This window comes from Diabrotica undecimpunctata, chromosome 1 (genome assembly GCF_040954645.1).
Source record: "Diabrotica undecimpunctata isolate CICGRU chromosome 1, icDiaUnde3, whole genome shotgun sequence".
In the NCBI taxonomy this organism is placed as follows: domain Eukaryota; kingdom Metazoa; phylum Arthropoda; class Insecta; order Coleoptera; family Chrysomelidae; genus Diabrotica; species Diabrotica undecimpunctata.
This window is the reverse complement of record NC_092803.1, coordinates 9,213,436-9,238,311: the sequence shown is the minus strand read 5'-3', so window position 1 is coordinate 9,238,311 and position 24,876 is coordinate 9,213,436. Positions and strand designations below refer to the sequence as shown.

The window sequence follows — 24,876 nt, the reverse complement described above, 5'->3', positions numbered from 1 at the left end:
AAAAAATATATTTTACTCAAGAAACAGTATATACATTTTTTAAATAACTATTCTAATAATTAAATAGATATGATACAGTCAAATTTAAATCGAGAGCGGAGAATTCCAACATATGGTTTATAGAGCGGACAACAGGATTACCATGATAACAATTATGTTCCAAAAATATAAATTTAAAATCGAATTACAGTGGAACATAGATTTATAACTGGAATTATTGGAGAATTCAAAATTTCCTGCAGTTCTTTGGAATTATGGATGAAAATATCTATAGTTCTAGTTTATTTTGGTTAATTCGAAGTTAATCCTGTAATTTTCATCCGCTGCTTCGGAATGCAGTATGTGTTTGTCTGCAATACTCTTAATGTTGTTTTAACCATACATTTCATTGTTGACAATACTACTACCTTATCTTAGGTATTCATAGTTGTCCCTTTTTTCGGCACCTAATTTATTATCCAACCAATAATTTCCAGAATAGAGGGCAGCATTTAATTTCATTTTAGTGGAAGGTTTCTTAGGAGGGAACACAAATTTCCACTCAAAGGAATAGATGCAACAAGTGGCCAGTGGATAGACTGCGTACTAAAGAGCCGTGTGGGTACAGGTAGCCATAGGCTGTCTGCACGAGGAGGCTTATCTCTCCTCTATAAATTATTTGCAATTGATGTTAGAAAATTGATTGAAAAACATTATGATTTAAACTGGAAGAGTATTGAAGAATTATGCTATTTTAAACAAGTTTTAGAATCAGACAACTTTGGGAAACATCCACCTGCAGACAGGTTCATAAATAATTAGTTAACTTTCAACAACAATACTAGTTTTCTTCTTTATTTTATTATGGTCTGGTAAATATATGGTTATGTAAGTACATGTGAACAAGTTTGCTAACATGTATTTGGCAACACTGTAAAATTTTTCAAGATGTCTGATTTTTAAAGAAAATTATCAAAAACAGAAGTAACGATCAGTTTATTCTAAATTATACTCTTGCAGCTGATACAAGTGTTTTATGCAGCCTGTTAAGTCTTTTGTTCCTCTTCTGGTTCCTTTTTCTTCCTCACAGGTCTTTTGGACCTAGACATGTATGTTTTTCGCCTTCTATACTTGGCAACTTTGGCAGTTCTATTCGTTCTATTCAAATATTCTAAGCCTTTAGCATGACTGACTAACCTCAAGGCTAGATCGTCAAAAACGGCTTTGGTATTTTCTGGAATACTCATTTCAGTTACTTCATCGGGATATTCAGCTTTATATATAACAAAGTCAGTTCTGTTGGTCGGCATTTGTTTAACTATGGCTCTGGTGGGGGTTTCTGGGGGTGGGATTAATATATTGGCTGGTGCACCTTTTGTAAAAACTTCCAGCTCCTTTTCTCTACTGGAGGTTTCTTCTACAGCCAGTGTAGTAGTAGCAACAGATTCTTCTACAGGAGGATCAGCAAACGAAGCAGTCGCTGATGTCACTTTTTGTGTAGAACTACTCTCCATCGTTGTAGTTTCAACAACTGTTGTAGTAGATGTAGTCTTCAAGGTTCTACTTGGTTTCTTTCTGGTGTAGTCGAATTTTCTGTTTTTCAAACTCTTCCTAAACATTGGTTTCGTCGGTGTTCTCAAAGTACTTGTTGTCAACACACCAACAGCGTCAGTGTTACTTCTCTTATTCACTTCATAACTAACTTCAGTTTCGTAACTTTGACTTGTCAGAAATTGACTGGCTTTTTTCTTTCGATCATTTTCTTCATCAGCAGCTGTAGAAGCTTCATAAAAGCCAGAAAATATAATCTTGGAGTTTTCGGGTAACTCACCACCAAACAACTGTTGGGATATATCAGATTCTGTGTGTCTTGTAGTACTGGTGCTCGTTGGTTTTTCTGTCTGTGTCGTAGGACCAAAAATGTCGTCCAAAGAATAATCATTTTTTACAGAACCTACATAAATAGGACCGTTGTACGGCTCAGCTTCGGTTAAGAAATCGCTTGGAGTGGTTGTTCTGCGACTTGTCGGTTTAGTTGTTGTTGAAACTGTAGTTGTCATTGTTGAAAATGGAATTTGCGTCGTTGTTTCAGTACTGGTAGATTCCAAAGTTGTTGCGATCGTTTCTTCAGGTAAGGTTGTTTTCTCTGTTGTTATCCCCATAACTGCTGTTGGTAATTTTGTTTCATATTCGGTCGAAGGTAATGCTGTACTCGTCGTTTCAAAATTAGTAGTTGTAATTTTTGTTGTACCATTCTCTTCTGTAACGGTTGCCGGTTCAGTCGAAGTTTCTTCTACTAGTGGAGAAGTTGTCGATATCAATGTTGTCGGAGATGTTGTAGTTACCATAGTTGTTGGCACTTCTGTTGAAGGTATCGTTGTTCTTGTTGGAGCTTGATATTGTGTTGAAATCACTTCGGTCGATGCAAGTGAAGTTTTATATTCCGTAGAAATACTCTCAGTAGGTATAGTTGTCTTCGTTGGAGCTTCATATTGAGTGGAAATAACAGTAGGAAGTGTTGGAGATGTTGAAGTGACTCTTGTTGTCGTTGTGGTGATTGTAGTTATTGGTATGGTTGTTTTTGTGGAAGGTTTCGTAAATGTGGTTGAAACTGAAGGTTTTTTGGTACTAGTTTTTTGTGTTATTGGCCTGGATGTGGTGACAGGTACTGGTATTGTACTAGTTTTGATTATCTTTGTTGTCGTTGGACTTGTTGGTGTACGGGATGTCGGTTTAACATACATTTTGGAAGTGGACGGTATTGTTGAGGTAGTGGTTGGTGTTTTCGTTGTGGAAATTGTTGTTTTTATCGGTTTCTTTGTACTGCCAGGTAATTGATTGGTTTTTGGTATTGTGGTTGGTCTTTTTGTGGTTGAAAAAGTTGTCTTCGTGGATTTCGTTGTGCTGCTAGGTATTTTAGTAGTCTTTGATTTTGTAGTATATTTCTTGGTCGGTCGAGATGGAGGTTTATTGGTTGGTGAAAGCTTTTGAGTTGTTGCTAGTTCGGTTTGAGGCATTAGTATTTCCTCACCAGTTGGCATATAGTAAGTTATAGTAGTTTTCATAGTTGGCATTGTTTCGGGAACGGTACTTGCGGTAGAACTTATCGTCATTGGCGACGTAGGCATACTTGGCGTGGTAGGTATTTGCTCTTGACTACTTCCTGTCACCTTAGTGGTCTCTTCTATCGACGTAGTCGATGATACGTGTGAGGTGTTTTGTTGTTGAGTGCTACTGGTTTTTGACGCAAGAACTTCAAGTAGTTTTTTGTACAATTGCGCTTCTTGTGTATCATCGCTGACATCCGGTGGCAGATATTGAGCAGGAAGCGATGTGAAGAAGCCTGGATAGCTGTATAATACGTTTCTGTGTCCCTCAGAATCTACACCCAAAGGAACTTGTTGCTTAAAGTTATTTTGAGGAATTTTTCGATTATATACCTACAACAAAATAATAATCCTTAGATAATTGAATGAAAGGCTTAATAAATGTTCTCTAAATTAAACTTTTCCTTTTATTTAGAGTCCTTTTATCCTTTATTTTAACAATTATACCCAAAAAACTTTTACGTTAAACTGAAAACTTCTATTGTAATGCATAGGTACATATTTAATTAAATATTAAATCAAAAATTTAAAATGTTCAGAACTGAATTTGCTGGCTTCTGCATACCAAAACTCGTGTGAGTGTTTTCCCAAACAGTTAAATCTGTAATCATCAACATGACACAAGACATACTTTTATATAGTACTTTTAAGTAGGTTTTATTCAATTTAAACTCACCCTCTGCTTGGTGATGAGGTTATATAGCAAGTATTCACCGAAGATAAGTTTGAAAATGTTCATTCTGAAGAAAATTAACTATTGAAGTCTATTTGGATTTTTTGATTTAATTTTTAATTAAATATATATCTATTACAACAGAAGTTTTCACTTCGATGTAAAAGTTCTTTAACTATTATGGTATATAGCCAACTCCTGGGAACTCGTCCACTTTAAAATTATATACAAGTTTCTTACCTCGGGATAGTTCTTTTCGTTTTTACCGCTTCGAACAGCGAAAACGTGTCCCGGAATGGCGTAGTTGAATTTCCCCCTTCTCATGATGATTTGATCGTTGTTTGCGTTGAGGGGAGACACGATATATTCCAGATCGAATCTAGTTCTGTCGACATCTCTGTGCCGTATCCTCTTGACAGTCCATAGGGCTACCAATATTTCTTGATTGTGTGGACTATAAGGCTGAAAGGGGAAATACGTTTATTATATAAGAGCTTTGAAACAAGGACGGCATGTTGAAGCCGTACATTGTGAAGAAAAATATCTATGGGAAAAACAAACTTTAAAGTAATTGATGAATCGATTTGAAATTTCGTGGAAAGACATTTTTACAATAATTAACGATTTTGCCGTATTTTGCAATTTTGAGAGACATATTAATATTACAATTCTTAGAATACGAATAAATAAATAGACAACATTTTTGAATTTTATTTCAAATACTTTACCTTTTAATGGTAAGTAAAAATTCGAAAAAATCGCTAAAGTCAAAGAAGTTAACTCAAATGAGTACAGTAATCTGCCCACATGGACATTAAGCATTTATTTTGTTCCATGCACCTGAGAATAACAGTTATACCAATACAAGGGAACACTTCAATGAACACCTTCAGAGTGTAGTAATCGAGATCAAACAAGACGAATATTTAATCATGATGGGTGATTTTAACGACCTTATTGGCAATGATATAGTACCAGATGGAAAAGAACGATATAATGAAAATATCAGAAATGAAAACAGATATCTCCTGACGTCACAAAAACACATGAAAAGCCGAAGAAGACAAAAGTTGCAGGTAAAAACGGAATACCAAAAGAACTACCGAAATATTGTGAAGCAGTACTGACACTGACAGAACAGCTAACTTCATTAATTACCAAAATTATAAAACACACTAAAATACCGAAAGAATGGTGAACTATTAAATGCTGGAATGTACCTACTGGATATTTATTACCTACTTTAGTAATACACAACTTTTTTTATCTACCTGACAGTCGTGTCTCTCGCATCTTCTTGGGTTGTAGCAATCATCGCAGTCATTCTGGTATGGATCTTGCAATAGAATGAAATTCCCGGCATGGATGGCATACAGTTGACCTCGAGCTAGTACGGCAACGTCGCCGAACGGTGTAGCATGATCTTGACGGCCTATAAGTTGTGCGCCGGTCAGCCGTTCTCGAAGGTTAGGTTCCCAGTAGCCTTCTCTTAGTAAGGCTTGGTGGATAGCTTCTCGAAGACCCACCTAGGGGAATTTTTTATGAAAAATAAAAATTAGACACTGATATTTGTTAAAATATATCGTTATGTAATTTCAAAACGGCATACATCATTCGTTTCACAGCCATACAGCAAATCAGAGAAAACATAACATCTGATTATTCGGATTCTGAGCTTTAGATTAAGATCTGATCTTGTAAAAAACGTTTTCATATTCATGAGTGTTTTCCTTGTTTGCTCGATGCTTGATAGTATTTATTTTTTGACTGGCTGTTATATATTTTATGACTGCCAAATATTTTATGGAAGTTACCTGTTCTATTATTTGTCCCTTGTCATACAAATATACGTATTTTGGTATTTTTGAAAATACTAGAATTTTAGTTTTGGGAACGTTTAGATGTAAACAGAACATTTCGCTATGACGAATTACCGCATTTATTATACAGTACGTGAAGTTTTAGATTAGATATTACACACTACATACAGCGCTAAAATCGGCAACATTGCCTCTACGATCCACTTAATTGTAATTCTCCGATCCCGTCCGATACCTAGACAGAAAACGAACACCATTTAGTAACACAGCTATGCCCGGTAGATTTCTTATAACATAAACTCTATAAAAATACACTGACCTTTATAAGGCGGTACATTTGTATCGGTTTTTAATAATGTGAACAATTTTTTGTGATTGAATAGCGCATTTCTTTAAAAAGATAAAAAAAAATATACTCTTATTGAAAATAATAAAAAATTACTAATAAAAAAAGAAATAATTCTTTATGCCCTATAGAAATGATTAAAATATTTGACCTTCTACGGCTGATGAAACCCCAGTACTCTGGGGTATTGTAATTTAGGAATAAGAATATACAAGAAGAATTTGGAGTGAAGTTATTGAATGTACTAATAAAGAATGGCTTAGCTCAGAGGAATCAATTTAAAGCGCCAGGGAGACACCAAATCTCAAGAAAGAATTCGGGCTAGCTTTTCTACACTTAGGATTGGCTTTAGGATAAAAGACCAATGTATGGGATGATAAAATTATATAAACGAGGGAGAAAATGAGACCTTGTCACACAAACAATGAAATTAGGTCAATAGTTCAGTGTTGCCATTTATAGGGTGTATATCTAATTTAAAACGAGCGAAGATAAAAGTGATTCGGATGGAAAATACCGAAGTTATTAAAAAAAAACTATTATCTCATTAAACAGAAAAAAAATAAATTAATGACTTCTACAAAAATGAAAATTAATCTTATTCCACGCCCAATTAGCTCTATTTATTTATCAACAAGGTGTCCGAAAATTTTAACCAATTTAAAATGCCTAGCTTTGAAAAAAACTTTAATTTAGTATTAATTAATTTTTGAAATTTTTATAAAATTTTCCATTTTTTCAAAATTTCTCGATATTCTCGAGATTTGATTACGCTTCGATTCGATTGGATTTGTTTTGATTTTATATGGATGATTTCATTTGATTTTATTTTATTTTATCTTATTTTGTTTTATTTTATTTTATTTTATTTTATTTTATTTTATTGTATTTTATTTTATTAAATTAAAAATCATCGCTTCGTGCATAGCCTATAATAAAGCTATGCTTCCCCTCCTCGGTCACTCCCGGATTGCCGCATCCCGTTTTTTATAAATATCAGTGGCGATGGTGGTTTATAAGGGTAGAAAATATTAAATAGTTGCAAAATAAAACTATGAGCATTAAGTTGATTTTAATTCACTATCAAATGCATTATTAGATAATTTTCGTTGCAAATTTTGTCCTAAAGGATAGTTTTTAAGAGTTGAAAAATAATTGAGTATTATAAAATGCATTCCCATATGATAAACAAATATTTATTCAACATACTTAAACATGATTAAGATTTAAATAGCTCATAAAGCGGAAAATAAGAGGTATAGGAATAGCTGTACATCTGTCAAAACATACCCGGGTATTTCATAAATTGCACCATAAATTCTGATCATGTACCAGTTGTAGGTAATTTCAAAGTCAGAATGAAGAAGATTACAGTAAGTCGGTAAATAAGTATGATGTTAGAAAACTGAAAGATCCCAATGTTCGACTGAAGGTGAGTCAAAACCTCAATACAAAGGTGCTAAAATGCAGAAATGCAGGAACTATAGAGGAAAGTCTGACCATCATACAAGAAACAGTGAGAAATGAAAGAACAACACCTGAAGAAAGATGCAGAGAAACGGAAATCGTGGATGACCGATGAAATACTTGAACTTATGGATTAGAGAGAAAAAAAAAGAGAAACAAAAACAGAACAATGTCAAGAAATAGAGTAGTATCAGAGTCGATATGATAACTTTAATGTCCATCGAACGGTGAAGGAAATAGGTGGAAAGTTCCGAAAAGGCAACAGCGGAAAAATAACAGATGATGAAGGCAATCTTGCTATAACCAAAGAAGATAAAAAGAAAGTATAGGAAGAATACTTGAAGAAACTTCCGCGACCTTAGAACAATACAAGAACCCACCATTGAAGAAAATTCAGGTCCCGAAATCCTACCAGAAGAAATAACCGCAGCCGTCAGACACCTGAAGGATGGAAAGGCACCGGGACTGCTGAAGCTATTAGATGCAGAACAAATAAAAATAATAACTGAAATATGTAATGAAATACATCAGGCAGGAAAAATACCAGTAGAGTGGTTCAGATCGGAGTTCGTACCATTGCCCAAAAAACCAGAAGCAAAAGTTTGTGAAGACTATAGGACCATAAGCCTAATGACCCATCTGCTGAAGCTGTTTTTAAAAGTCATCCACAAAAGAATTTACCGGAAATGCGAGGAACAAATTGCACCCAATCAGTTTGGATTTGTGAATGCTGTTGGCACGAGGGAAGCCTTATTCAGCGTGCAGGTATTGTTTCAGAAATGTAGAGATGTCAGCTGGGATGTTTTTGCGTGCCTGATTGACTACAAGAAGACTTTCGATAGAGTTATGCATAAACAAATGATGGAAGTGCTGAAGAGAACAGGGATTGGCGAAAGAGACCTAAAAATAATAGCTAACCTGTATTGGAATCAATCAGCGGTGCTCTGAATAGATGGAGAATATACAGAAGTCAAAATGTTAAGGGGAGTGAGACAGGGGTGCATAATTTCACCACTGATATTCAATCTGTACTCGGTTCACATTTTTGAAGAGGCTCTAAAAGATATTGATGAAGGCATCTCAATAAATGGAGTCAATCTCAATAACCTGCGGTATACAGATGTATTGAACGTGTCTCACAGTACACTTGGGAACTATAATCAATGAGTCGTGGGACAATACCCAAGAGATTAAAGGTCGTATAGGAAAGGCAAAAAGTGCATTCTTGACTATGAACTCTGTGTTCAACTGCCATGATCTCACCCTAGAAACAAAAATAAGGCTCCTTAAATGTTACCTGTATTCAGTGCTTCTGTACGGAGTAGAAACGTGGACATTGAAGACGGAAACTCTATCAAAACTTCAGGCTTTTGAGCTATGGTTATACAGAAGAATCTTGAAGATACCATGGACAGGCAAAGTCACCAATGAAGAAGTACTACGGAGGATATATTCAACCGCGGATTTGGTCAACATTGTGAACGGCCTTATGCTGCAGTACTTGGGATATATAATGAGAAATCAAGGCAGATATGAGCTGCTCGAATGCATTTTGCAAGGTAAAATTGAAGGAAAAAGGGCCCCAGGATGAAGAAGAATATCCTGGCTTGCTAACCTGAGAGCATGGTATAGAAAGACCTCAACACAGCTATTCCGTATCGCAAAAAAAAGTTATCATAGCTAGAATGAATGCCAACGTTCGGAACGGACAGGCACTCTAAGGGTAAAGACACACACAGCGGTTTTAACCGAAGCGTTTAACGCGTCGGTAGCTTCGTGTAAAGACAGACAGCGTTTCTAACCGAAGCGTTTAACGAGTCAGTAGTGATTTTAAACACGATTTGTGTAGAGTTCGATAGGGCTTTCGAGATGGACGGTGTATTGTATTTTTCAGTGTTGTACAAGCGTTGAAAATTTTACAATAAAAAAATAACAAAAACGTAGAATGTGGATAAATCCAATTATCAAAAAAAGGAAACAAAAAGGGCATTTTCATACGTTGTTTGCTGAAGTGCAACGAGACTATGAAAAATTTAACTTTACTAGGATGTCGCGAGATACTTTTGATGAGTTGCTCACAATTTGCCAAGAAAGGCAACAAAGAGAGATACACGTATGAGAAAATCAATAACACCAGAGGAAAAATTGATAATAACTATCCGGTAAGCAAATATATTCTTAGCACTCTATCAATATATTAACTCTTCCTTATATCCCAAAGTGCTGGTCGGTTTTTTATTCGGTAATAAGTTTTTAGTTTTTCTACCTACATCAAATTTTTATCCAGCCATTTTTAAAATTCGAAAATCGAGACAAAAATGCGCGTGTGTATGTGCAGAGCTAGCAAAACACAATAAACACCCAATGCCTCTCGTTTTTAAAACAGATGCGATTCCAGGCATCTTCCACCAAACGACTCTCTCGCTTTGGGAAACGAGGCGGTCAGAAGTGCTGTGTATGTTTTACACCATTATAATTCAATGCATGATGCATTGACTTGAACACCGATGCGTTTAACGCTTCGGTTAAAACCGATGTGTGTGTCTTTACACTAAGAAGAAAGCGGAAAACACATCTAAGCGATCACGACGCGGTGGCGTTCACGATGGCGACCGCGATTCGACTCGTCTGAAACAAACAAGTGTATCAGCACACACTTCTCGCAACCTGCTGGCGATCAAAGAAATTTGTGCAGCGTTCTGACGCAATCGCGGCGATATAATTAGTTTAGCGTTCAGAACGCAGGAGTTTACGTTTACCGCTGGTCGCGTCGATGCAAATAAAAATGGATATCGAAAAAAAATTGAAATTGTAAAAAAAATTGATATATTATTCGACCTTCGCCAAGATTATAAGAACCTACATTAAAAATAAAACCGTTCTGTAGCATCAACTGGTTCACTAACATTTATTTGCTGTTTGGTGATTTTTGATCGATCTAAAATTTCATCAAAACTTTTAAAATTCATTCTAAAATATTTATAGAAACGGTTCTAATCTCTGCAGAGTTCTGGATACAATTTATGCATTTATTTATCCTTGTTACTTGCACATCAGGTTAATATCATGTACCCAAACATTTCTTATTTTTGTGCAAAATAAACTGCATAAATATCTGCATTTGTAAATGGAAAAATAGAACGCATACGCATACCTTTTATTAAATTTTTGGAATGCTTCTTCTTGTAAATCGCACATTTTATAATCTATATTTCCAACTGTATCATTTATACTATTGAAATCGCAGGTTGTCATAGGTCCGATGTGTTCGCTTTCGTCGCAAACCGAGATCGCCATCGCCATCGTGGTCGCTTATATGTGTTCTCCGCTTAAATATGCAGTTAATAATTTTTGGTATAAAAAGGGTAGTTTTCGGCCCTTAATTACAAAACCACACTTTTTAATCATATAACTTTTATGTCCGTGTCAGACGGTAAAATATTTGATCAAACAAGTTTGAGCAAACTGACGTAATGACGTCATAATTACAGTTTGTTCAAATTTTAAAAATCTACCTGTCACACGATCATTCAAATTTGATCAAATTGACGTATGTTAATGAAATTAATCGTCTTTTTTTGCATATATTTGTTAGTTGCTTGTGCTTTAATTGCGATTCAACTTTTTTTATCCACAATAAAAATAAAAAGACTGAAATGATTTTTTTATAATAATATGGATGCTAAACATTATAGAAACAGCTTCTTTCTCGATATAAATCAATTATGGAGAAACTTATTCCAGTCTGCAAGATATTTTAAAATTTTATTTTTATTTTATAACAAAATAAGAAGACAAATAAACCACAAAGTATCAACCAAAGAAAAAAAGAGAATGAATTTCATCACGTTATGTCTAACTGCTGATTTTCATTGGTCTGAAATATTTTTTGACCAATCAAAATTAAAGTTTGATCAAACTGGCCTTGACAAATAGAAGATTTTCTATTTTTAAAGGATTTGACAAAACTCAGGATGTGACGTCATATGCTGTCAATTTTTTGGTTTGGTCAAACTAGTTTGATCAAATATTTGACCGTCTGACACGGACTTTAAAGAGGAAGGCAAATTAAGCAAAATTTCATTAAATTCGGTGGGGTTATTTAAAATTCTGAGGTTTTACAATATTTTACCGTGAAAGATTGGACTATTAAATGCTGCAAGAAATTTTTTCAATCATCGTTCAACAGCTAAACTTTAGTTAGAGAAAAAAAAACAAAGAATGGTTACCTCCCAGTCGGACAACTTCTCCACCGTCGGCACCGGAGGGATGTGTCGAAAATATCTCACACTATCCGATTGTTCAAGGTACCTCGTCGATGTTCTTTTGTTCGTGATGGCTGCAGATTCCCAAGGAGCAATTATCATCTGAAAGCGACAGACAAATTATTGTTATGAATAACGTAAATCATGTTTTACATAAAATGCAATCGAGAAAAACATTCATTGTTTTTTTTTCTCAATAACTAACGCAAAAAATTTCACCGTCTAATGGTAGGGTCCGAGACGGAAGTTGTGGGAAAGCATTTTGACTAATGTGGTGTTTAATGTGCGATAATTTATTGTTTTGGATCGATCTTTTTTGCAATCTCTTATGCAAATAGGAGTGATTGAAGCAATAGAAAAAAATATTATCGGGAGACTTCAATGGCGGCATTAGAAAAAAAATAGCGATATAATAATTGGACAAAAAATTAACCATAAACTAAGTAATAATTTAACAATATTCAGTAATTAAAGGACATTACAATAACACCATCATTAACAAACTAAGTATACGCCAAAAGTTATAAAAGAAATAACCGAAGACGAGCGTAAACAACAAGAAGCAGGAATTGGAAGTCGAAACTTGTCTCTTAAACTGAAATTGTGGTTAATTCCCAATAAAATTAGTAAATAATATTAAAATGTAAAGAAAATAGCTTACAAACAATATTAAGAAGCAGAACTATGTAGGTTCGGAGCAGGACGATCGTGTGCAGATCATTTGTTTACGTTGAAGGATATAATAGGGAAGAAAGTCAATACGGGAAGAAACCTCCACCAACATTCATGCACAGGGTTTCCCATTATATTTTGACACCCCATTTATTTTCCTTACTTTCGGGAATACAAAAAAAAGTTTCAAATAAAAGTTGTATTATTTTATCTGTACCGACCAACAGTGTAGCAACAGACCAAATTTTGTATACAGGGAGTGCCAAATAAAATGCATCTTCAATATTTCAAATGGGACACCCTGTATTTTTTTATAGTTTCAAGTAGCCCTGCATTTCCTGATTACAAATATATAACATAGTATAGCATTAGTTTTGTTCTATAATGGCGTATGGTACTACTATACTATACTAAGATAAGGAAAAAATATATTTAGAAAATCAACAAAATTAATGACTTACAATACTGCATTTAAGATACAATACTACATTTAAGATTACAATAGATACTCAAAGTGCCCTCCATTGTTATCAATGCACAAGTAATATCTTCGTCCCAAATTTTCTAATGCGCCAGATATTGTGTTATTATGACTATTTAAATTTTCAATTTCCGCGCGAACTTTTGCCGTGATAGTGTTAATAGTTGTATTTGAATCAAAATACACTTTTTCTTTTAAAAACCCCCATAAAAAGCTATCACATGGTGTTAAGTCGGGACTATTTGGTGGCCATGTAATGGTACCCTTGTTGCCGATCCACACATTAAATTAATAATTTAAATGTTCTTGAACGACTACGACATTATGTGGCGGTACTCCATTTTGTTGCCATATCATACTATTTAATTGGTTTTGTGTATAATTTTGATTTAATAACTCATCCACTTCTGTAATGACTGTGTCCAAATATGATTCCCCAGTTAATTTATAATCATAAAACAATGGTCCAACTATTTTGTTTTGAAATATTCCGCACAACACATTTATTGATTTTATTCCTGACTTTTTTATTTGCTTAATTTTTCTTTTTCTATTATTTTTCTGTTCCCAAAAAAACCTATTTCTTCTATTAAAAATGCCTGAAGTTGAAAAATTTTATTCATCTGTCCATAAAATGTTATAAAAATAATTAGAATCATTGTTCAAATTTGTAAGCAGGCCTTGACAGAACTGTAAACGCTTTCTCTTATGAACATCGGTAAGTTCTTGTACCGGTAATATTTTGTACGGCTTATAGTTGTGCTTTTTTAAAACTCTATGTATCTTCGCACGGCTTTTCTCAAATGCATTAGTAGCATTGTTTAGACTAGTTTCGGAATTTTCTAAAATAAAAATGTTATTATGGATTTAATCTATTATTTAAGTATTTAATTTTTACCTTCAAAGTAAAGCAAAGTATTAAGATCTTCATTATCATTTCCTACGATAGTACGTTTCTTCCGTTCAAACATTTTTTCATTTATGACATGACGATAATTATATAAAAACGTATTTGCAGGAGTCTGTGGATCTGGATAAATCAGCCTATATTCTCTTCTTGCCGTTTGCTTGTTTTTATTATTTTTTACATAAATTGAGAATATATCTACTATTTCATCTGCAGTATAACCCATTTCGGTATGAGGACTGACAGTTTATAATAAATTAATAATGGTTTCATTTTGAAATGTCAGTTGCATAGCCACTTATGGTTACACTTTTGTAGTACCATATGCCATTATAGAACAAAACTAATGCTACACAATGATATATATATTGGTAATCAGGAAATGCAGGGCTACTTAAAACTATAAAAAAATACAGGGTGTCCCATTTGAAATATTGAAGATGCATTTTATTGGGCACTTCCTGTATACAAAATTTGATCTGTTATTACATTGTTGGTCGGTACAGATAAAATAATACAACTTTTATTTGAAACTTTTTTTTGTATTTCCGAAATTAAGGAAAATAAGTGGGGGTCAAAATATAATGAGAAACCCGGTACCTACAGAAAGCATATGACGATTTAAAGCTGATAAAACTATGTGGAGCAAGGAAATTGACAAATATAAATAATACGTTAATTAAAGTTATTAAATATACCCAAAGTAGTCCAGGATATGACGGTTTTCTGCTCAGAATTATTCTTTTTATATAAATGGGTTTGCTTGAAATTTTGACAGTAGGTAGAAAATAGCTCAAACATCAAAATCTACTCTATGGCAATATGTGTTTTTTTCTCTGGGAGTTTTTTCTCTGGCCATCCCAACTCGGTAGTGAAAAAAGTTTATTAAGAAAAAACCATGGTGTTAAATGTTGCGACTGCTCAAAAAGTTACATCGGTCAAACTGGTAGAACTTTTAACAAACGTCTAGCAGAACATAAAATTCCTCATATTCAAAATAAAGGCCTTAAGCTATCTTCATTAGAATCTATGGAAATTAACAAATTAAAAAACACAGACATAATTCTGAATGTCCAACTTGAGACAATCAGTTCTCTCCTCATCAATTTATTCAGTTAAAGACTATAAAGTGTAAACGCATACCAAAAATAGATTACTTGAGAAATGAAACCACTATGCCAAAACAGGTGTAGTGATAAAAAATTATAATAAATTTTGTGAAAGTTTTGAAAACAAAAGTTTTCAATGTTTTATTGTTCGCTAAAAACCATGGCTGAAAATTCACAAATTACACCTCAAAAAGATTGTTTTTTTGAATTTTTGTTTTTTGAAAACTATATTTATTCGTCTACATTAATGTTGCCCCCTTTAAAGTAGTACCCGTCAGATATTATACACTCGTGCCAACGTTTTTGTCAATCATTGAAACGCGATCTTCGGGATAACCGTTAGTTTTATCAGCGATGCGCTTTTAATGTCATCTATGCTTGTAAAACGACGACTCTGAAGTTTTCTTTATTTTTGAAAATAGGAAAAAGTCACACGGAGCCATGTCTGGCGAATAAGGAGGCTGGGGCATCATTACAGTATTGTTTTTGGCCAAAAATTCACGAACAGGCAATGAAGTACAGTACATTCAACCAACTTACACCTCTAAACGATTAATGGAATTCGCAGAAAACTTTTCATTGTAGTAAAAGGCACGGTAAACTGCACTGGTGTTCTCCATCATGTTTAACACTTTGCTAAATTTTAGGTATATATAAAATATATGTGTCACTAACCCGTTGTTCATAGTTTTGCATATTTTGTTACATTTTTTTTTAATAAATGGTATTCTCGCATAATGTTATTTAACGTAAATTTCTTTCACCTACTTGTTTAATAATTTATTTCTGAAACAAATACTACCGTGCTAAGGATAACTTATATTCAAAGTAGATATATAAAGTACTACAATATTACTTTTAATTTTTGTTAAAAAATACTTCGGAGTAAACTATATAGAACATTTTGTCAATTTAAATAGTGGTGGTTAGATTGACCGTATGTCTGATAGAGTGTACTGTTTTTTAGACGTCTGCGATTACGGGTTAAAGTTAGGTTTTGGTCTTTTGGTAAAAGACAAGTTTCTGAAATTAAGATGACTAGCCTTTGGAAAGTGTTGAGAGATTTAAATTAAATTTTTGAGAGAATATACTGGACTTAAATCTGAAAATGCAACATTCGTATACTTAGATGAGACATGGATATTTGCAAAGGGTGGAATTAAAAGAATTTGGCACAAGACGACAGCATAAAATCAATAAAACACACAGATAGCGAAGGCAAAAGACACATCATTCTTCATGCAGGAGGGAAAGAAGGCTTTATAGAAAACGCAGATTTGATTTTTTCCTCAAAATCAAAATCTGCTGATTACCATGAAAACATGAATGCATATATGTTTCTTGAGGAGAAACTGTTATCTAGTCTGAGTGGACCATCAGTTATAGTTTTAGATAATGCACCTTACCATTCGGAGATTTTGGAGAAACAACCAAAACAGTCGTGGAACGTACCGAGCATAAAAAATTGGTTAGTTAAAAATAATATAAATTTTCCGGAATACGCCTTCAAATCAGAGTTACTGGAAATTTCGAAACGTAATGAAAAACCAACAGTTTATATAGTTGACCAGATTGTATGGACATCAAGTACTACGGTTACCGCCGTATCACTGCCAGTTTAATCCCATCGAACACATCTGGAGTATATGTAAAACGTATTATGATAATCACGTTGGATGCAGTGGATACAGTGACGATGCAGTTAGGGAAATGTGGTAAGAAGCTCTTAAAACTGTAACTCCAGAAATATGGGCCAAAACTGTAAATAAATGTGAAAAATTAATAGAAGAGTGGTGAATCCGAGAAAATAAAATTAATGAAATTAATCCAGTGATTATAGATTTACATAATTATAGCGGTAGTGAATTTAGTGTTAATTAATCATTATTATAATGATATTTACAAAATAATTCGTCTTGGTCGTAATAGGTCGTCCACCAACAAGATGGTCTGATGACATAAAACGGATCGACAAAAATTGGATGCAAACAGCACAAAACAGAAATACATGGAAAATACTGAGGGAGACCTATATCCAGCAGTGGATAGATCCGGGTTAAATGATGATTTACAAAATAATTGTACAGCAGGTTAACCATTATATTTATACATTCATTATTAGCCAAATAAACAATAATATTTATTAAAAAGAAGATAGGTACCTAAAATTTTGGGCATTTTTTAATTTTTAAGAACTTTACAAAAAATTGATTGTCATTAGATGTTTGTGTAATTTTTAAGAAGCAGTATGCAGTCATTTCTTAAATAACAAATGTAAAAAAAACTTGCCAAAATGATTATTTTAATATGCAAAATTTTTAAAAATTAACATTGTAAATTTTATCTGTTTTCTTTATAAAAATTACAATAAAGTCGTGATTTTTAATATCCGGTATTGAACTACACTTCTCATTCGACTTGGCATTGAATTGATTAAATTCTGGATGTTGTCTTGAGGAGAAGCTTCCCATTCTTCCAAGAGCACTAACCTAAGCTGTTCACGAGTTACTGGAGCAGGTATTCTGTTTCTTACTCTTAGTTTGAGTAGGTCCCAAACATGCTGAATTGGGTTCAAAGCTGGACTTTGATCCGGCCAATTCATTTTTGGCACCCCGACGGTTTCCAGGTATTACGTTACCATCTTGGCTACGTGTGGATATGCGTTGTCTTGCATGACAATAAAGTTTTCGCCCACAAACCTAGCAAAAGAAATTGCATGCTCGTCTAGAATTTCGATAATGTATCGGTGAGAGGCTACAGAGCCTCCTCCAAAAGCAACACGTGCTCGTAGAGCACAAGCAGCATATCGTTTCCCACGTCTGCTGTACGTTTTGATGTGACTGTCTGATCCATAAAGAACCATCACCAAACAAAACATTTTTTCAATCTGCTCTTGGCTACTTTTTTTGACTCATTCCATTATCAATCAAAGTAACAATTTAAACATATCTATCAAATCTCTCAGTCATAGTTTTAAATTTAAAAATTGCACAAGGTCACTCTTTGAACAACTATACAGTAATGAAAGATTTTTGAAAAAAAGAACAGCCATATCAACCAAACTGATATCAATTTTGCGAACTTATTACCCTTAATTGACCTATCGGCAACCAGTGGCGGTGCCTAAAAGTGTCTCTGCATTGTGGGAGTTTATTTACAATAGAATAGATTGCATAAACTTAAAATTATTGAAAAATTCTTATAAAATTCTAGGTGAGCTCTTTTTAATGACGCTCAGTATATATATATATATATATATATATATATATATATATATATATATATATATATATATATATATATATATATATATATATATATATATATATATATATCGAGAAAAGGAGTACGACCGTCAATCCAAAATAAACTAAGGTACACTCGAAGAGTGGTGGGTTTTTCCGGTCAAAGTGGAGAAATAAAAGACAAAGAAGGTGGCTACTTCATCTATTTATTGAAGACGTTTCGCTTTCTGCTCAGAAAGCATCATCAGTTCATCTAAAAAGAACAATATGAAACCAAACATCCATAGAGAAGTTACAACAAAAGTGTGTTACCTTACAAAGACATGTAGCAGTCAATGATGTTAAAAATATGAAAAAACTTACGAAACTGGACATTCAGAGTTAACGTTGTATAAAATAATTAATTGAAACTAGGTATAGTTTGCAATTTAACAAAATTAGCACAGCAAAAGAACATGTGATAAAAATACATGTATTAAAAAGTTATTATAAAAACTTAAGTAAAAAACATTAAGGTTTATTTTTAAAGTGTAAAGAACTAAAAAGATCATACGAATGCACTTCCAACAAATTTATTTAATAAATTAGATTTTAATTTTAACTTTAGGTAACATTATAAGTTATTTAGAATAATAGTAATAAGATAAAATGAAGTTACCAGTCTTTTGCTTACTGAGACTCGCCGATAAATGAATTTACAAGTTTAACACCCACGAAAACACGTGAAAATAGATGGCCTTGAGGTCAGAGTGACATAAACAGCAAGGCAACCTACCAACTTCTATATATAAGGCGGTATATTCAAAATTTGTGATAAATTTGGTTGACAGCTTGTCGTTAAAAAACCAAACAATGAGAACAAAAGGTGGTTAAAATCACCACTCACCCCAACAGTGATTGATCTGTCAACAAAGAACAAAGCATGCGAAGTCAATCCAAAATATCATATATTATAATATTATAACGTCACTAGTTAGCCAGCTAACAGGTGAAGATTAATACAACTTCCACCGTCCTTCCTTAACTTAGTTTTATCAACTTATATTTTATTAATATTTGTCAATATCACTTTTACATAATTAAGTAATTGTTCTTTTTGATAAACTTGTTTGATAAAATTAAACTGAAATTGATTCATAGAATCTTTCTCATTACGGTCCTAAATGTTTGAGCCTTTGGACTGTGGAAGTTGTATTAATCTTACCACATAGTTGTTCTAGTGGTCCATCTGTTATCTGTTCTTCTTGCCATATGTCCTGCCCATTGCCATTTCAGGGATTTTATTCTTTGGATTACATCAGTCACCTGGGTTTGCCTCCGTATCCATTCAATTCTTTTACGATCCCTCTTTGTTATCCCTAGCATACATCTTTCCATTGCTCTTTGAGTTACTTGGAGTTTCGACGTTATTTCTCTCTTTAATATCCAAGTTTCACATCCATATGTCAAGACGGGTAATATGCATTGATCAAATACTCTCTTCTTGAGGTATAGTGGCATTTTGGACTTGAAGACTATGGAATTTCGTCCGAATGCTGACCACGCTTGTTTTATTCGTCTGTTGATTTCCGGAAGTAGTGATCCCGATTTATGTATGAGCTGTCCCAGGTATATGTATTCATCTACTACTTCTAGCGAGGTTTCATTAATTTTTATTTATATATATACTGCGCGTCATTAAAAACAGCTCACTTAGAATTTTATAAGAATTTTTCATATATACACATACATTATCAGCATTTTGGATCCTTTAACATGCTCTCAAACGTGAAGAAATACATTGTAAAATAATATATAAAATAATATAATACAAATAAAAAAATCATGAAGGATATAATATTTATAAAAGACTTACGATATAAGTTAATAGAATCAACAACCACATTATGCCACTTTACAAACCACATCGTACAAATCACAAAAACAAATACATTTTATCACTAATAACTAGATTTTCTGTACCACATTTAATAGCAATATATTTTCTATATCTTGTTTCGTCTTTTAATTAAACTTAACTACGTCTTAAATCTTGTATAAAATTAAAACACAAACAATTAGCTAATGTGAGAACCTCGCTTCTGAACGATACTATTATCACTATTTTTTTAAAGTCGCGAGGGATTTCCAAGAATTACTCCTTCTCTCGATGGTGGTACTTTCAGACGCGAGTCTGCTTGCTCCGTGTTCGCGTGTATGAACATGGCTTTACGCTTCAATGATTCTTCCAGTTAACAAAGAAATAGGAATGAAATAATAGAATTGCAGTGAAAAATGTTTTTTTTTATTCACACGGAAATGTAAAAATTGTGAAGACAATATAAATTGGTGTGTTTTAAAGTTTGTAGCATGCAAAAATTGCACTTTCTCATTAATAATTGCTATTAAAAAAGTTTCTTTCATGCAGTCAATGGATTTTTTTGTGTGCTTTTTATGAACTTGCAGAAATAATCCAATTTAGGTGACAAAGGAACATTCTAATCTTTTTTGAAGCGATGATTTTATATCTTAATACAAAAATCTTTAATTACTACGAAAATATTTGATATCGAAAGCAAAATGAAGGCAAACGTAGTCAAACTTCATCGATTACAAACCTTAAACGATGATTTGATGAATTCAAACGCGGTCGTCCTGACACAAATGAGGCTGGGAACTCTGGAATACCAAATGAGGCTGTTTTTTCCAAAAACATCGAAAACACGCTAAAAATTATTATATGGAAAATCGCGAAATGAAATGGCAAGAGATAGCTTAGACTCTACGATTATCAAAGGGCAGCGTTTTCACTATTATACACGAACATTTGGGTAGAAGAAAGCTGTTTTCCAAATGGGTACTGCGTTTTCTCACACCAGAGCAAAAACTACAACGAATTGATGAGTCTTGGCTGTGTTTGGACACGTTTAACCAGAATAAGTCGTTAATATGTCTCACTATGGAATTAAATCGGCATGAGTGGATAGACAAAACGCAACAAAACCCCGGAAAGGTTGTGAAAAACAATCAACAGCGACTACTACATTGATTTATTGGAGCGTTTCAAGACCGCAATCGCAAAGAAAAGGCCTCATTTGTTGAAAGAAGAATTTGTTGTTTTATTAAGACAATGGACCATGTCACAATGCAAAGAAAACCATTGCAAATATGCACGAATTGTGCTTTGAATTGCTTCCGAAAACACCGTATAGTACAGAACTGGCCCCCAGCGACTACCACCGTTTTTCCGATCTAAAAAAATGCTCAGTGGTAAGAGATAAGGAAAAGATAAATCATGGTCGGTATCGAAAAATTAGAAAAGCGTTGTAATGATGGTGTGGCCGTTAAAGAAGATTATTTTGACGAATAAAGAGTAATTTTTTCAAAAATGTTTTACTAGTTAGCCGCGGGACCGATGTAATAATTATCGAATGTATGAATGAGTCAGAAACCTGTCACCAGAAAGTATGAATGTGTTTCTCTTGCTAAAAGTATTATCTGCCTTTTTTCTGTCTTCGTTCATATAATGATATGACATTTCGTCTATATTGCGTCTTCAATTATTTTTTTACATCTTTTGCGTACAATCTGTTAAACATTGGTCTTATCTTAATGTCCCTGTGGTTATCGCATATTGTCCTGTCTCTCTTTTTATGGATCGTGTTTTCCATTCTTCTATTTTTTTTGTGGAACTCTTGGGGCTCTAATTTCACACAATATACATTTACAGAGACCCCTTGATATGTATGTGAAAATATACGCATAAATATATTATAGACTAAATTGTCATCGTCTTTCGGAGGACCCGTAAAGCCGTCGGTCCTCCTAGGATAGTGCGCATTGATGTCCCCAGCAAAAATGCTATACGATAATATTACGGACATTATTGTCACTGAAAATTGTACAGTTTTATGGACACAGCTTACAAAAAGTTAAAAAAATAACAATAACAATTTAAAATGTACTTAAATTACATAAATCGTCAATATCACAAAATAAAAGATAATAAAATACAAAATTTATTACAAAATTTAAAGAAATTGCAAATTGCATAATAAAATCTTACGAACTAATTAAGTTGCTGCATGTGATATTCAAATATATATAAAAATACTTTAGATACTTATACATAAAGGTACTGTAATTTCTTAGCTATTCGTTAAGAAACTCTTCTACTGAATAATATGGTCTTCCAGATAGATAGACCTTTGTCAATTTACGGAACTTAAGGAAGGAAATTGTAGATTTAAGTTGCAAAAGGAGATGGTTGTATATTTTTTTGCTGAATATAATATAGATTTCTTTACTAACTCAGTGGACGGGATCGGTAAATACACATCAAAGTTTGAATTTCTGGTGGAGTAGTCATGATTAGGTCCTGCTGGAAAAACATGTAGGTGTTTCCGAATTAAGCAGTTTCTAAAATATATAAAGAGGGAAGAGTTAAAATCCCGTGATTTTTTAAGTAGCTTCTGTAATGTGTTATTCTACTGAGGCCAAATAGATACCGTATTGCTCTTTTTTGTAATTTAAAAATAACATCAGATTAGGCAGCTGTACTAGAACCCCAAAAAGGAAGACCATATAGAAGATGAGACCCGAACAAAGAAAAATATGCTATTTTGGAAGATGCTAAATTGATTTCCTTCGAAACAGATCTTATTGCATAGCGGGTTCAGGCTAGTTTCTGACTTAACAAATCAGTATGAAGGGACCATTTAAGGTTGCTGTCTATAAAAATACCAAGAAATTTTTCAGAATCGATGATACTGATCTGGTTGTTATTAAGAAGCAAGGGTTGAAGAGCTCCTTTATAGGATAATGCTACTGTCTTATCCACGTTAAAAGAGAGTAAATTAGAGTCGGACCAGGTTATTATTTTAATTAGATCAGAAGTTATAGTTGCATGAAGAGTTGCAATATTAAAGTTCCTCCAGGTGACACTAGTATCATCAGCAACAAGAAAAAATTTTCCATCGATTTTTAAGTTAGTGATGTCATTACCCCATACTGAACCTTGTGGTACTCCACATACAATGCTTTTATGACTAGATTCAGTATCATTTGCTCTAACTAGTTGTTTCCTATTTCCCAAGTAAGATTGGAACCAATTCAAGGAAATACCTCGAATTCCGTAAAAATTTAGTTTTTTTTATCAAAATATCGTGATTTACACAATCAAAAGCTTTGTCATAGTCACAGGAAACAGTGGCAATGTAAAGATTATCGTTTAGTGCTTGATAGACCTCATGTAGTACAGAAAATATAGCATCACTGGTACAGAAAGAACATAAGTTGGGCTTTTATAAGTCTCTCAATAATTTTGGATAATACCGGTAGTAAGGCAATAGTTCTATAGCTGTAGACATTCGATTTTTCATCACCCTTATGAAGAGGAATAATAATGGGTGTTTTTAGGCACTCTGGAAATATACCTTTTTCAAAGGAATCGTTAATTGGTGAGACCAGAACTTCCAACACATTTTTTGGAAGATTTAAGAAAATTTTTATGGATAGTCCATCAGTACTACATGAAGATTTGCTTTTGTTACTATTGATTGCTTGGGTTAGTTCAGATTTATCAACTGGTAAATAATCCTATTCATTTCTATTCTTTGTGGCTTGGTGCGAGCTCGCTACACCGATTTTCCTGGCATCCTTATCTACACCATCCGTAAATCTCAACTTTGGTCTACCTCATCGTCTAGTTCTCTCGAGTTTCGCTAATAGAATACTTATTATAGTATAGCTTTCAGTTAGCCAGATCTAGCCAGATTGTCTATCTACTGTAGGCATTTAATTTTTATTGCCGTAATTACATCTTTGGTTTTGGCTATTTCGTAATATTTATTTCTTAAATACTGGTTATAAATTGGATGATCCAAATTAAAATAAATATTCTATTTATTCACCTATTATGCAAAAGAAAAATGTTTATAAATCTAAAAGAACTAACGGAAATAATAATAAATTAAATGAAAGTAAATTAAATAACTCAAAATTGCCTTATTATGTTAAATCAGTATATCCAATTCAAGAGACCAAAATAAATCAGAAACTCAATTACAGTCCTCTCTCTCTATAACGATATGCAAGGGACTGGGAATTTTCATCGTTATAAGGAGAGATCGTTATACAGAGAGAGACAGAATTCGGTACTGTAATATGTATTAATAATACTGTACTAAATAACCTATTTTAATTTAAAAAGTTTATCAAAACGAATATAAATGAATTAAAACTGTCTTGTACACAACATAAATTTATTAAAGAATAATATAAGCAATACAGTATAAAAAAAATGACTGTCCAATTAAAACATGTGTACTGTACAATAACAAAATAATATGCTACTGTAAAATTTATTTAGCCTACATTACCAAAAAAGTCTCAGCATAAATCACTCAAAAGCACTCTTGTCGTCTTCCTGGTGGATGAAGAATTGATGCAGTAGTTTTGCCGCATTCAATGCCTGCTGAGTGGTCGGAGCTGGTTCTGGCTCTGCTTTCACTTCCGGGTCACTGTTTTCTTCTACACGAACTACTTGTAGGATGTTCTCGTTAAAAAGTCCAGGTGTTGTAGCTAGATTTTCATCAACTTCTTCAAAATCTGTTAGCTCTTCTGGTCCGTAGGTGATAGTAAGTTCAAACTGTCTGGCCCAAACATCTAATGGTAGGTCATCTTCACCATCAGTCAATCCTTGATCTTCCAGCCATCCTGCGTGTTTGAAGGAATGTTTCATTGTATTGCTCGTCACCTCGTCCAAGGATTTACTAATCATTAGGATGGCGTCAAGAATGTTTAGTTTAAGATCGCCATTGTTCTC

The 24,876-nt window shown here is 33.4% G+C and overlaps 2 protein-coding genes across 2 annotated transcripts in view; one reads left to right on the top strand and one right to left on the bottom strand.

Annotated features, from left to right (window-relative positions):
- The window catches only part of Cbp80 (Nuclear cap-binding protein subunit 1), a 56,670-nt gene that overhangs the window by 5,461 nt on the left and 26,333 nt on the right, over positions 1 to 24,876 (top strand). The window lies entirely within an intron of this gene.
- Positions 30 to 20,157, bottom strand: LOC140444506 (uncharacterized). The gene is made up of 5 exons (XM_072536268.1): positions 19,927 to 20,157; positions 11,622 to 11,759; positions 5,031 to 5,285; positions 4,000 to 4,221; positions 30 to 3,419 (listed from the first exon to the last, which is right to left on the bottom strand). The coding sequence occupies exons 1-5, from the start codon at positions 19,954 to 19,956 to the stop codon at positions 1,026 to 1,028; spliced, it is 3,039 nt and encodes a 1,012-aa protein (XP_072392369.1). The 5' UTR covers positions 19,957 to 20,157; the 3' UTR covers positions 30 to 1,025.